This window comes from Pinus tabuliformis, chromosome J (assembly GCF_031772625.1).
Source record: "Pinus tabuliformis cultivar Carrire ecotype Pingquan chromosome J, CPIR1, whole genome shotgun sequence".
In the NCBI taxonomy this organism is placed as follows: domain Eukaryota; kingdom Viridiplantae; phylum Streptophyta; class Pinopsida; order Pinales; family Pinaceae; genus Pinus; species Pinus tabuliformis.
Genome location: NC_142295.1, coordinates 557,968,731 through 557,982,408, shown reverse-complemented (window position 1 = coordinate 557,982,408; position 13,678 = coordinate 557,968,731). Strand labels below are relative to the sequence as shown.

At 34.5% G+C, this 13,678-nt stretch overlaps 1 protein-coding gene across 1 annotated transcript; it reads right to left on the bottom strand.

Annotated features, from left to right (window-relative positions):
- Positions 1-10,399: 10,399 nt before the first annotated feature.
- LOC149228230 (zinc transporter 11-like) lies at positions 10,400-11,033 on the bottom strand (the record flags this gene model as incomplete). Its single annotated transcript, XM_089380712.1, has 1 exon — positions 10,400-11,033. A coding segment is annotated over one exon (441 nt), but the record flags the coding sequence as incomplete, so codon positions are not given.
- Between the last annotated feature and the right edge of the window lie 2,645 nt (positions 11,034-13,678).

The following is a 13,678-nucleotide window of genomic DNA, read 5'->3' as shown; positions in this document are numbered from 1 at the left end:
CTTCCCCCTCCTTATCACTAGATTTTGGGCCTTTCATTGGTCCTTCTTCACCAAAAATCTTTCCCTCATCCATAGCAATTTTCTGATTTGTTTCTTTCTTTGTTTTCACTTTAGCCTTTGCTAATAGATACCAAACAACCGTTGGCATTTTTACTGTAGAAGTTGTTTTTGGAGGTGTTGTGGGATGAGGATACTCAAATAATGAGGGTGTGGCGTGTGAAAGAAACTTAAATTTTGGCTAAAGAACATTTGTGCCCATTTTCGTTGAAGAAAAAACCATTACATATAATAAGGTGGCAATAAGACAAAGATATCATAGATATGAAATGGGAAATAAGCAATAGGTTGTGACAAGACTTAAATAGCTATGATATGAAATTTGACAAATAACCTTCTAACTATAATAACAGGTCAATTAAAATTAAAGAAGCTCCACAACAGGTAGAAAGAGATGTTGACTTGTGAACATCCATTTAATAAAAAATTACCATTTATGTTAAGAACTTGTAAAAATATGGAATCAAGTTGCAATGGAAATTACCTACATTGCTTCCGCTCCTTATCACTAGATTTTGGGCCACTTTTTTTGGACCTTTGCCCCGACAAACTTCATGTCCATTTGAATCTATTCAAAAAATGCAAAAATACAGAAGATGATCTAAACATGATACTATCATTTAATATTCGGTGTGCACCCTGCATTTAATTTCAGTCTCCTTTTATAGTATGGGTATTAACCTATTTGTGAAAACATAGTTTCTTGAGCTCTCCCAACCACGTTTTAAATTTATTTCTTTTGTTTCCAAGCACGCATCTTACTACCTGAGTTGTCTCATCTTCATGGGATTTCCCAACTGTTTATTGCAAAAAGTATGCATGACACAAAATTCTGGAGCAACTTTAAGAAGATATTTCATAACAGTAACATTATTACTTCAAAATGAATGTCTGGCAGTAGTTAGTGGCTTCTAAGATATTTGACATGAAATACATCTACAATGTACAATAAGAATTCAAAAGGCTAGAATACCAACACTATGCGAGCCCTATTATGACCAGCGTTTGCAACAAATCTTTAGGGCACCTCGTAAAAGTAACAAAATTTGATCTCTATTATAGTAAGATTACAGGATTAATTTCCTTGATAATTTGATTGGTCTTAGCCGAGAACCATGGATGAATTCCAATCTAAAATCAGGATTTGAAGCAATAAGCACAAAAGGATGAAATTTTAAATGTTAATGATTTAGAAAACTGCAAATTGAGTTGGATAAACATATATTCTATATAATGAAAGTGATTTAACAAAGGTAGTTCCCTTTTAGCATATTATATATAACACTTATATTTCATCTTCAGTAGTTCCCTTTTAGCACATTATATATAACACCTACATTTCATCTTTGTCATATCCTCGTCGGTCCTGAGTCAGTGGTCATTCAATACACTTCATCAAGTATAACGATAAGTATTCTCTTACATTGAGAATGTCTGAAGATCTTTTGAGACGAAACGGTAATGGATCTCGCAATTATCAAAACATTCCCTTTTCTCCATCTTGGAATGATCATGAAAAGAAGTGGATGGAAATGGAGGGCGCGGCCCCTCTTTTCCATTGTTCATAATCTGCATAAATGGAAAGGAAATCGCCACAAATAAGAACCAGATATGAGATAAATAAAAAAACACTATCTCTTGTGGACTAAGACGTTTACCCACGTCACAATTTGCCTCAAAATCAATCACAACGAAGTACTGAAAATCTTGGAGTTGAAGTTCTTGGGCATTCCCTTGAGGATGCAGTTTGAAAGGTAGTTGCAGTTCCGGGGCATTCCCTTGAGGTTGCAGTTTAAAAGGTACATTCTGAAGACTGCTTCCTGGTGGCACCATGTAGTCCCAATTCCTTTGACTAATAATTCCCTGCTTCAATGTATGTGTTGGGTACGTATGAAAACTGAAAGCTTCTGGAAAGTACATAGGGGCATCTGGTACACTCAAAGATATTGCCTTTATATAACCTTCATTGAAAGGTAGTACATATCCATGGGGATTTAGTACACTGTCAGAATCTGGTATGCCACATGAAAACAAATCTCTCTCACTCTTTATTGCTGTGCAAACTCCAGCAGTGCCATAAAAGTTAAAACCTGCAATTCTATTTGGTGACCACATTATAGGAACCTCGTGGTTCCTTATAATTTGTTCTGCATTATCATGGAGAAAAAGTTAGAACACATCAGCCAGAAAAACAATTATTTAATACTGTATATTCCTAAATCTAACCTAGTGACCTATCATATATTTATGTTTAGGCTTGTAGATGGGAGTTTGGGTATCACATCCTTTTGATTTTTGTTAGTCTACTTCTATGGGCTATTTTGCATTCTCAACTTTGGATTTTGAAGGTGTTTTTTGGCAATTCTGGCTTTCCTCAGAGTGGTACTCCGTCTGGCAATTATAGAACTCTGGGCTTGTCTCTTACTCAAGCCTGGAAAACTTTGACTTATCCTTTTATATTTGTTTGCTCAAGGGATTCCTTTTGGATGTTTGCCATGTATACTCCATTAGGGCAATTCTAGGAGCTTTGGGATATGGATTACCAGGAAGTTCCGTAAATGCACAAAGTTTTGTGAAGGCATGAAGACTTCATTAACAACAATAGGACATCTATATTCTTGGTAACATCTAAGGCCCATGAAAAATGAGCACCAATGAATTAGAATAAAATGGCTATTAGATAAAAATAAAAACAATACAATGCCAGAATCTCACAAAAGAAATAATAAAAAGAATTTGACTCTTGCAACACTTGCCAACTTCTGTTTGCCATTTTCACTGTAAATGAATATTATAGAAGTGCTCAGAACCACTTATGTTGCATGCTTCAAGACATCCTAAATTAAAACCTAGGTTAACAAAGAAAATCCTCCATAAGTTGCATACATATGATAAGTCAGTGCTCCAAGTACTCTGGATGTAACAAATTTAAGGATGTTCAATTTGAACTGGTGATTTTTGGCAAATTTTTAAAGTCGTGAGTGATCTAATTATAAATTACAATTTACTTGCATCAAAGCAAAGCAAACAAATTAAACAAAACTGAAAACCTGCAACATTGTACATTGGATGCAAAGAGGTACACCTTAAAAATCAAATAACTACAAAGCTTTAAACAGTCTACAGTAAAACGGCATGCATCTTAAGCTCCACTAACCAGAGCTAGCCACAGACTTGACAATCCATAGATTCAACCTACTATCCATCACGAGTTGACATAAGAAAATAAGTGATATAAATATATGCCGTGTGAAAAGCCTCCCATCAAAATTGGGAACAAAAACTGTAACTTAATTTGATTTTTAACTTCTAAAATATAGGCTCAATCTTAACAGTGACTGTCTCAAGCAGAGCAATCAATCTGCTAACTTATGCAAAAACAAGCAGAACTTTTGAGAGTGCACACTGTGAAAACTTTGGTTGGCAGAATGAGTGTATTAGTGCATAAGACACAAAATAGTCATTATTTGCAATTATTTACCCACCAGACATGGTCATAATCAAGAATCTCTAAATTTGCTAAGGCTCATCACCTGAAAAGCGATTATACATGACATAAAAATGACTTGAAGTATGAGATGATGGCACGAGTCCGGACACTACTAATAATGTTCAAGCAACCATGTGGAAGTAAGTGTGATTGACAGTTTCAGAATAGGGCAATCACAGAAAGAAACAGCAGCAGCAGTACTAAAATCAAATTACCAAATTTGCCTCAAATTATGGACAAGGAGGTTGCTCTTTCACTCTATAGGGGACAGGGCAACTAGGGTAAAGTGCAATTTCAACTAAAGGAGGATATGGTTATGATGGGTACCTGATACATTTGCTTTCTAATCCTAACGTACTCATCCTAATCTACAATATATCATGTATTTTTTAAATGTATTATATTAAATTGCATTAGCAGATTTTGATGTTGAACAATGGATGTATGTCAAACCATGCACCAGGCCTCAACTTCTCCAATGGCGGGAAGCAGACTGGGCAAGGTGAAACTCTGGGTGATTTTGACCAAAATATGCCCATGTCATAGCAGTAGCTTAGCCAAAGGAAGTGCATCAGGTTAATGGTTTTCCCTTGAGCAATGTTGCTCAAAGCAGGGATGAAGCGGGTCTGTTTTTTGGAAGCAAAGCATCGGAAATGTTATTTTTCAAAAATCATCATAAGCGAAGCGTCTTGTGTGTGTGTGTGTGTATATATTATATATTTGCATTTATATTAAAAAAACATCCAAAATGCAAAATTAGTTGTAGAAGATATGAAACCATGCATATTTGTACATAAATCAAGATAAATATGGCATCCATTGTAAATCAATGATTAATTATTTAAGAATCAACCATCTAGAATCTAGATTCCTCTCCTCTTGTTTAGTTTTTGCCTCTAGTTCAATTCTCTAGGGATATTAGTTAGATGTATCAACCTTTCGATAAAGACACCATTCTACAATTCAGGGAGAATGAACCAAGAACAACATGCAATAAGTACACTAGATTTGAAGACAAGGACAACTCCATTGAACTAGCAAGTGGTTTCTCGAAGACCAACTCAAGTCTCAAAAGCAATTCCCTCATTTGGTGGACCAGATGATGGAGGAACACTATCCTCAAAAACGAGAGGTTTGATCTCTACCTGATTGACGTGAACAAGTTCACCAGCTGACCTCAATAGTGAGCTGACATAACCATGCCTTCCTTCACCCCTCCCCTTTAAGAATAGACATTTGCAATTAGAAATTCCCATTGACCAATGAACATAATATTCAGAAACATTGTCTACTATCTTCTCCCTCTTTTCGTATTTTTGGATTGAATGTTATCTATAACAGTGACGATAATCCCTTTGTACTCTTAATCGCAACTACTCTGATTAATTGCGATTGGAATATCTCACATCCATTCGAAAGAGGCAGGGGAACTAAATGTGGTTGCATATTCTCTCATCTTAAACCTCCTCGTTCTCATCACCCCCCGAAGATGTCATTATCAGGAATGATATCTAAAAAGCTCCATTCTAATTTTTAGGTTGCCCATTTTAGGCTTCTTGGTCCTATGTTGACTTCACACTTCGAGACGATCCTTCAAATTCATGCTAGCCATATAGTTCATCTCGATGATCCTCAACGTCAGGGCATGTTCTCAAAAGGAGAAATCAAAGACTGTCCATCACATTTCTTGTGAGGAATGAGTATGTAAGCTTTTGACCCTTATGGAAGGCAGAGACTAAAGAGAATTTTATCTTTTTTAAGTGCTCAATCTATTATATCAGGACCCAATATGATTTCCCTTCCAAGGATTTGAGGGAGTTTCCATCCATGTTTTACAAATACTTCGATTGGAGATGTTTCAATTTGCTCCTCAAAGAGGTGGTCACCTTGAAAACTCTCGAGTACAATGAAAACTGCTTATATTATTTTTTTACTCCCTACAATGAACGATGATTGCATGGCCGCTGCTACTATAGATATTACACTGATATTCATGACAACAGTCGTAGAACCACTAGACATTGCCCTTTCACAATAATTACCCAGAAGTAAACCTGTATTTGGAGACCCAATCTGTAGAGAGGAATAGGCCCCACTCAGTTTCCATTCCATCGTAGAGGACCATGCTGTGATCATATTACCTCCTCCGCGTCTTCTTGGAGGAATTTTCAATTGAGGCAATTCAACTCATTGGAAAAAACAGACTTCTTGTGGCCTTTATATGGTAAGAACTAGTTACCTAGATCTAAATAGACATAGTGGTTCTAAAGAAGTTTCACTGTTTAAAGGAATCACGATGAAATTCCATGGCTACGCACAGTCATCCTAGAGCAATACTAAGAGCGCCGACCTCCTAGGAATGAGTGCTATTTTCTTTTCATTTGATTATGATTTTGCCCTGAGGGCTTAAACATAATACTATGTTTATTTTAGGCACACACATTCTCACCACGTCTTCGGACCCAACCACTTACAAGTTTCAGATCATCATGTTGTAGAGTATAGTGATGCTCAGCATACAACACAGCCAGTGGGGTGTGGTCATTTGGGTTCCTCTGCAGACCATGATCCAGGCTACATATTTTGTCAATTTGTACCAAATTTTGATTTCTGATAAAACGACATGATGACTGAACTTGTGGGTGGCTGATACTCCCTCATCATAAGAGGAAGCCTAATTATTTAAAATGCCCGTCAAACGAAAAATTAGCAAAATCATTTCTGTATGATCTACAAGGGACAAAATCAGAGAACATGACACTCAAAACATCAATCAGAGCCCATAAATTAAAAACAAGGGTTTTCAATATCTAGTCATTTCTTCTTGAATTGAATAGTAATAAAAATGCCTACTCTGATTTTTTGAAACTGTAGAACCAACCCAGATTGTTTTATATTCAATTCGCATCACTCAATTAACAAAACCGAGAATATGCCCACACAACTGAATAACCTAACACTGAGTAAACCCAATTTCAGCCCAACAACAAAAGAACAGAACCCCAAAACTGGATCTCAAACAAGCTGTGAAAAAGTTGCACCTTTGACAAGGCGCCTGCATGATAATTTGTCGTTGAAACCCTCGGAAATTCTGTGGCGGAGGGTCTGTATTTCGTTTGGGAATTTGAACCGGCGAACAGAGGGTAGTCAATATCTCGAGTGCCTTGAGGCTCCTTACGCTAGAATAAACCTACTAAACTTATGAGAACGGTGGACAAATCTAGGTTTTGAGGATATGCGGGGGTTTGGACCTGGCCATATCTTCTTCTACCATATTTCCAATGCTATGCCGCTTGCTTGCTTCCTGTTTATTCTGAGATACCACTTACCCCGTGTGAAAACCGACTTTATCAAACGGGATCACCCAGACACAACAAGAAGATCATGTCCAAAGGTATGGTGATGGGCCGGCTCGATACTTCCGGCCTTGAATTTGACAATGGCACCAGTAGGGCTTTCTCGCACGATGCTCATGGATCCCCCGGGCATGATATCCACATCCTCGAAGTTTCTCGTTTTGCTTAATGAACAAAGAGCGCAGGAGGGTTTTGCTTCATGAAGAGAGAGCACAGGAGGATTCGGAGTGCAGTGCATGCTTGCCAGATGCCAGATGCGATGCACGGCCAGATGCCAGATGCGATGCGCAGCGAGGGATAATGAATCGAACACTTCAAATCAAACGGTGAATATTAATTCCATCGTCTAACAACGAAATCAATGGCGCAGGAAGGTACAGAGTGGCACTGGAGGGGAGTTCTTCCCAGAGGAACGCCTTAGGGCGTAATTATATGGCATATCATTGTATTTCATTTTGATTTGGACTTTGATGATTTTACAATAACAAACTCAATGACTCACATATTTTTCCAATTTCCAAACTATGCACTTACCAATTGTATTAAATGTGGGTGATTTAGCGCTGATGGTCCCTAATTTGTGTATTATGCTAAAGTAATTTGTCTGGCCAATTTTATTGAATGTGATTAATTTAGCATTGAAAATCATTTTTTCTCGTATGTTAGGTATTTTGTAACTTCATACATCTTCTAATATTTATGGTATGGTCCCCTATCGTAGGACCCCAATGTTTCGAGAGACTTCACAAGAAATTTGGGGGCCTCTCCGCACCTCCTCGAGATGCATCCCCGCATCCATTCAAAACATCAGTTAGGATAATATACACATCGTCAAAAAATTGAAATGAGGTCAGCTATGTGGTCTCACTATAAATGTTCTCTGTCAAAGAATATTTATTACCATAAAATGTGTTTTAATATTAGCAATCTAGATTTTACTAGCTTCAACAGCGAACAAGAATGCCATATATTTCTCATTGTACCTTTCTATTCTTTATTATTTTCTCAAAAAAAATTAAATTTCTTTCGTCTATGTACAAGAAAGAATAGAAGTGTACCCAATGAACCCATATTATTTCATACAATTAGGTTATCTTATTGTGAAAAACTAAGTCTGCAATACCTCATACAACAGTTGCTCTAAACCATCATGAAACTAAACTACCATAAAAGCACTACATAAATTCCTTTATCATTTTGTAATTGTATTGCAATACATTTCTGTAAAACATTCTGATTTCATAAAAATATAATCGGAAGTGAAATATATGAAGCATGTGGTGAAAAACGCTTTAAGGGCCAAGACAACCTTGGAACCATTTGTGTTCGCCTGACCTGAAACATTTTGGTACCCCAAAAAATTAGTACACAAAACTACAAAAGAAAATGATTAAAATAGACACATTATCAATTTCTTTGTATAAATGGAAGTTCTCCGTAGAGTGATATTTTCAGCCTATAAAAATTGTTGCAAGAGTTGATAGATGGTGGAAAATGGAATCTATTTTAACCAAGCATAAAAAAGTCCCAACTCGTATTGTAACAACATAATGTCCAAAACTATTCATGTTAGGAAAATCTGAAAATATGAGCGGCGTCCACTCTAACTTAGCAAGTACTTCCCTAGTAGAGAAACTAGAAACTAGATCATCCATAACCATTTTAGCCCCCTCAAAACTAGACTCCAATATCCTATTGAGCCAAAAATTTCCATCCTCAATACAACTGAGATAGATTATGTGCAGGCGAACCAAATACTAGTCATTCAGTTAGGCCTACTCCCTTTTATATTCCTCTCACACAACCAAATACTAGGCATTCAATTAACTCTTAAATTAAAATACAAATCATCAAGTTTTGAAAAGTATTGTCAACTATAGAAATTACCTCACATTTCAAATTAAAAATAGTAAAGACATTGAAAATCCTAAAGACAATACTATCTCTGCTCCTACAGTGAATAACACTAGAAATTTGAGCATTACACCATCACTAGAAATTTGAGCATTACACCATCACAAATTAGGCAATATATAAATACTATTTGTCACACTACTCTCCAACCTTTGTATTTTCACATACTTCCAAAAGAAAAACAGTGTGCTTCCAACGCATAAGACATCACAAGAATTCCATGTGTCATTGATCTTTGTTGAGCCACTCCAAAAATCACAAAGGGGCCTACTTCAAATTCCCTTCAAACATTCAAGATGCTTCCTGTTGTAATATTTCAAATTTTACCTCACTCGATGTCCCTACAAAGTTAAACATATCCAATGGTAACAAACTTACAGAGTACACATCTACAAAATGTAAGTGCATACTCAGAAAACCCCCATCTAAATGCTAAAACTAAAAAATTAACAAGCATCTATCCATCTAAAACCCTAGAAAGGGCATAAGAATGTGTCAAATCATAGGAAGGCACTAAATTTTCCAATTATTGGAACGCAACAGGTGTTGGAGGTTGGGAATGGGCATAGGTAAGATTGGGAATGAAATCATGCTTCCTCTTGGGTGCCTAGTTTGATTCCAAGATCAAGGATGTTATTGTTCAATTCAAGTCCTGGACGTCACTTCTTTTAGATGTGCACAAGGATGAGAACATTAGATTTTTGCTTTTAGAGTGGAAAATGAATATAGGTGGAACATGTTAATATCTAACTTAAAAATTGGTCATATAAGATTACTGGGTAAGTTCTATAGAAGTCATAGTTCTAGTAGAGATACTTGGGCTCAAACTAGGGAGTTCAGCTAAGTCGATGGAGTCCAGTAGATAAGAACTCCGGAGTGAAAGACTTCTTTGAGTAGTTAATTGATAACTTTTGTGCACGCGGTGAACATATGGCTTGGCATCACTTTTGTGAACGGTTTCTATTACATCATCGTATTATGTCCTAATGGCTTTTAGGACACAATCCTGATCATAAGATAAATCCTTTGCAACCCACAAAGAGCGGAACTTCAACATATTAAAAACTATCAGAAACGGTTTTAAACATAAAACAGAATGTAAAGAAAACCATAAACAATGCATACAGCCCAAAAAGGAGTGGAACTTCAACATATAGAAAGCTATAAGAAACAGTCTTCGACATCAAACATAATGTAAAACAAACCCTAAAGAAAAATTGCAAAGCAACCGAAAATGAAACAAAGAAAAAAAATAGTCGATTGAAACCCCTTTCTGCAACAAATAGATCCTTCAAACCTTCATGCAGGTAATAAAAAAAAAACCAGATAAGTCGCATAATATTCTTAACGCTACCAAACACAAATAAAAAAACTCAATATACAAATATGTCTAGTGATTGAACCGTGCATACATGTGGGCCAAAAACCTCATGGGACAAAAGAAAAAAAAACAACCATTCTTTTTCCATTTAAGAGGCATTTACTTTACCCAAAAAGAGACAAATAAGACAGTGATACACACAGGATATAAGCTAGAAATGAACCTGATCTCTGAGTAGGAAAGGCCGAAGAAAACCAAACCATGACCAATAGAGCAGAGCACTGGCATAGTTACAACCATAGCGTCAATTTCCAGAGATGGTAGAGGGAAAAATAGCAGCAGTAGGGCTCTCATCATCAACTCAAGCCGTCCCCTCCTCTCCCCTCCCATGATATTTGAACTTTATATTGGCAAAATTTGCAGCTAGTCCCAAACCATTACCGCCACTCTAGAACTAGTCCCAAATCATTACCACTGCAATCAATCCAGCTCCAGTGAGTACAGCCAAATATTTGTAAAATGGCTTGTCAAAGGGGATAACAGGGTTTTTAGGGTTGTGTATTAATCCTTTCTGAAGAAGATGGTTAATAGCAACATAAACAAAAACACCGCAGGCAAAACCCATGGAGATTGCATAAATCCAGTCCGCTACGTGGCCCTGTGTAGTGGCATCGATAAGTATCCCAATTGCAACTCCAATGGGGCTCGAAATGGCAAAGGCGAAGGCATACCCTACACAGGAGAGGAAGGGCCTGTTGGGAATTATGCGCAAGAGGGCTATGCCCATCGCAACCGCAGCGAATATCTTGTGTAAACACACCGTCCACAGAGCTCTCCACGCATCAGCCTCGGTCGCTGTATCAAAAAAATTTAGGTTCAATTGCCTTAGAGGTATTCATTAACCTTAATCTGAAAACAGGGCAAATTTGGCGCTGGAACCAGATGCCAGATGCGATGCGATGCGCGGCCAGATGCCAGATGCGATGCCGGGAGGGATAATGAATCGAACACTTCGAATCAAACGGTGAATATTAATTCCATCGTCTAACAACGAAATCAATGGCCCAGGAAGGTACAGAGTGGCACTGGAGGGGAGTTCTTCCCAGAGGAACGCCTTGCGGCGTAATAATTAAATTATTGTAATTGTGTAGTTGTTAATATTGTAATTTTAAATTCTGAATATATAAATATATTTAACATGGAAAAAATTTACAACAATTTTATTATGTGATTTTAATAATAATTTATAATTTATAACTTATAATTCTAATTCCTTTGACTTTTATGAAAGTCATTTATATGTACTTTCTCTCATTCCTTTACTTTAACACTAGTATGAAATCTTTCCATCATTTAAGGTCTCGTGATCATACACAACCTTATATGCATAAATATATATATTTATCCATATATGATTTGCTTCTTCTTACTATACTCTTGTCAAAGTATCTACTTCATTTTATATTTATCCATATATGATTTGCTTCTTCTTACTATACTCTTGTCAAAGTATCTATTTCATTTTAAGTATTAAAAACTGCATTATATTAGGGTAGGAAACTTAGTGTAATTTCTTATTTTGTAATAAAGTGGTTTTACACATTTGCTCAAAAAAAAATTAATGAAATTCTTATGAAAATATCATTGTTTTCTAGCCAATAAAAACATATTATACATCAATTTGATTTACAACTAGGTTGTAATCTTAAAATTAAAGTATTATTATATTTTTAGATTAAATAATTTTCTTATTTTATTTTTCTTTTGATTGAATAAAAATATCTTTTAAATTTTTAATGAATGAAAACATCTTTCCATGCTATTATTCACAAAAATACTATAAATAAAAATATGTATTATACATCAAACATTATTCTAACAATTATACTATTTATTATTAATTCATACATATAGAAAATAAGGAAAAAAAAAATTAATATAAGGAATCCAAAACTTGCTTTCTTAATTGATGTGTCTAAGTAATGACATATATAAATTTTATAAATTTAGAGTGTTTATTTTCTCTGTTGGTTTGGCCCACAGGGCTTTGAATCTCATTGTTTACATAGTACTTCATAATAAGGTAATCACCGATTGAGCTACCCTAGTGGGCTAAATAAAGATGTATTATTTTTATTAAAGAAATATTTTTAACCATATTTAAACTAAGTGATAATAGCTACTTTATCGCCCTTATTCAAATGTGGGGCTAATTCATACCTTTCAAAATTCAATAATTAAATTAAGCAGTAGGAAATAATGACCATTTATGTATATCATTTTTTATATTATCTTATACAGACTAATGTGAAAAAAATGTCTCAACAAAATTATCATTAAACCACATCTCAACAAATTATGCAAATTCCAATCTTAAATATCATAGATATTTTACATCAAACTATTACTGAAAAGTGCATTCTAACTATTGAGATTTACATTGTTTACATAATACTTCATAACAAGGTAATCGCGCTATTCTAGTGAGCTAAATAAAAATATATTATTTTTATTAAAAAAATATTTTTAATTATATTAAAACTAAGTGATAATAACTAATTTGTCACCCTTATTCGAATGTGAACACTAAATCATACCTTTCAAAATTTAATAATTAAATTAAACAATAAGTAATAATAACCATTTATATAATATCATTTTCGATAATATTTCACATAAATTAACAAAATTATCATTAAACCACATCTCAAATAATCATACAAATTCCAATCTAACTGTTACACGTTTTGGACAATAACATGTATCAAGAAAAGTACCTAAACAATTTGAGAAAACAAAGTCCAATCACTGACCACATTCATTGAATTCAACATTAATATCAACTATTGAGAAGGATCTGACGAATCTGTTGAGGCGGCCAGTACGAGTTTCGTGATCACTTGAATCCCAACAATCACTGTTAACATCTTCATGAGCATGAAGTACATGGTATGTGCAATGTTAGATGACCTTTTGCTGTAATATTTGTGTGAGTGCCTATTTTGGGTAAGATTATGTATGTTTGAAAGTTGCTTGAAATATGTTGTTTTTTTTAATTGAAAAAAATAATAATAATTTTTTGTAATATTAAAGGTAAATAAAATAAAATAAAAAGAAAAATATTCTATTTCAATTAGTGATAATATAAATTATAATTTAGTGTTCATATTAATAAAACATAGTTTTACACAATCAATTTTCTCAAAAAACCGATGTAGAGATGATCTATTATCTCATTTTTTAAAAAATTAATGTTTAAATATAAATTTAATTCTTAAAATTAAAGATAAAAACATGTACATAAATAAATGTTATTTTATTTAGCTAAATATAAATTTAATTGTGGAAAATTTTAGGGGTTAATATTTATAGGTGGACTAATTTTCCATGATTTTTCTAAAAAAAGAGTCAGTCAATTTTCCATTTTTTATAAAAACGATTCGCCCAAATTTTACAATATAAAATTATTTTACTTTAAAAATTACCAACATTATATAAACACTATATATAAAATCATTATAAATTTGAATAATTTTACAA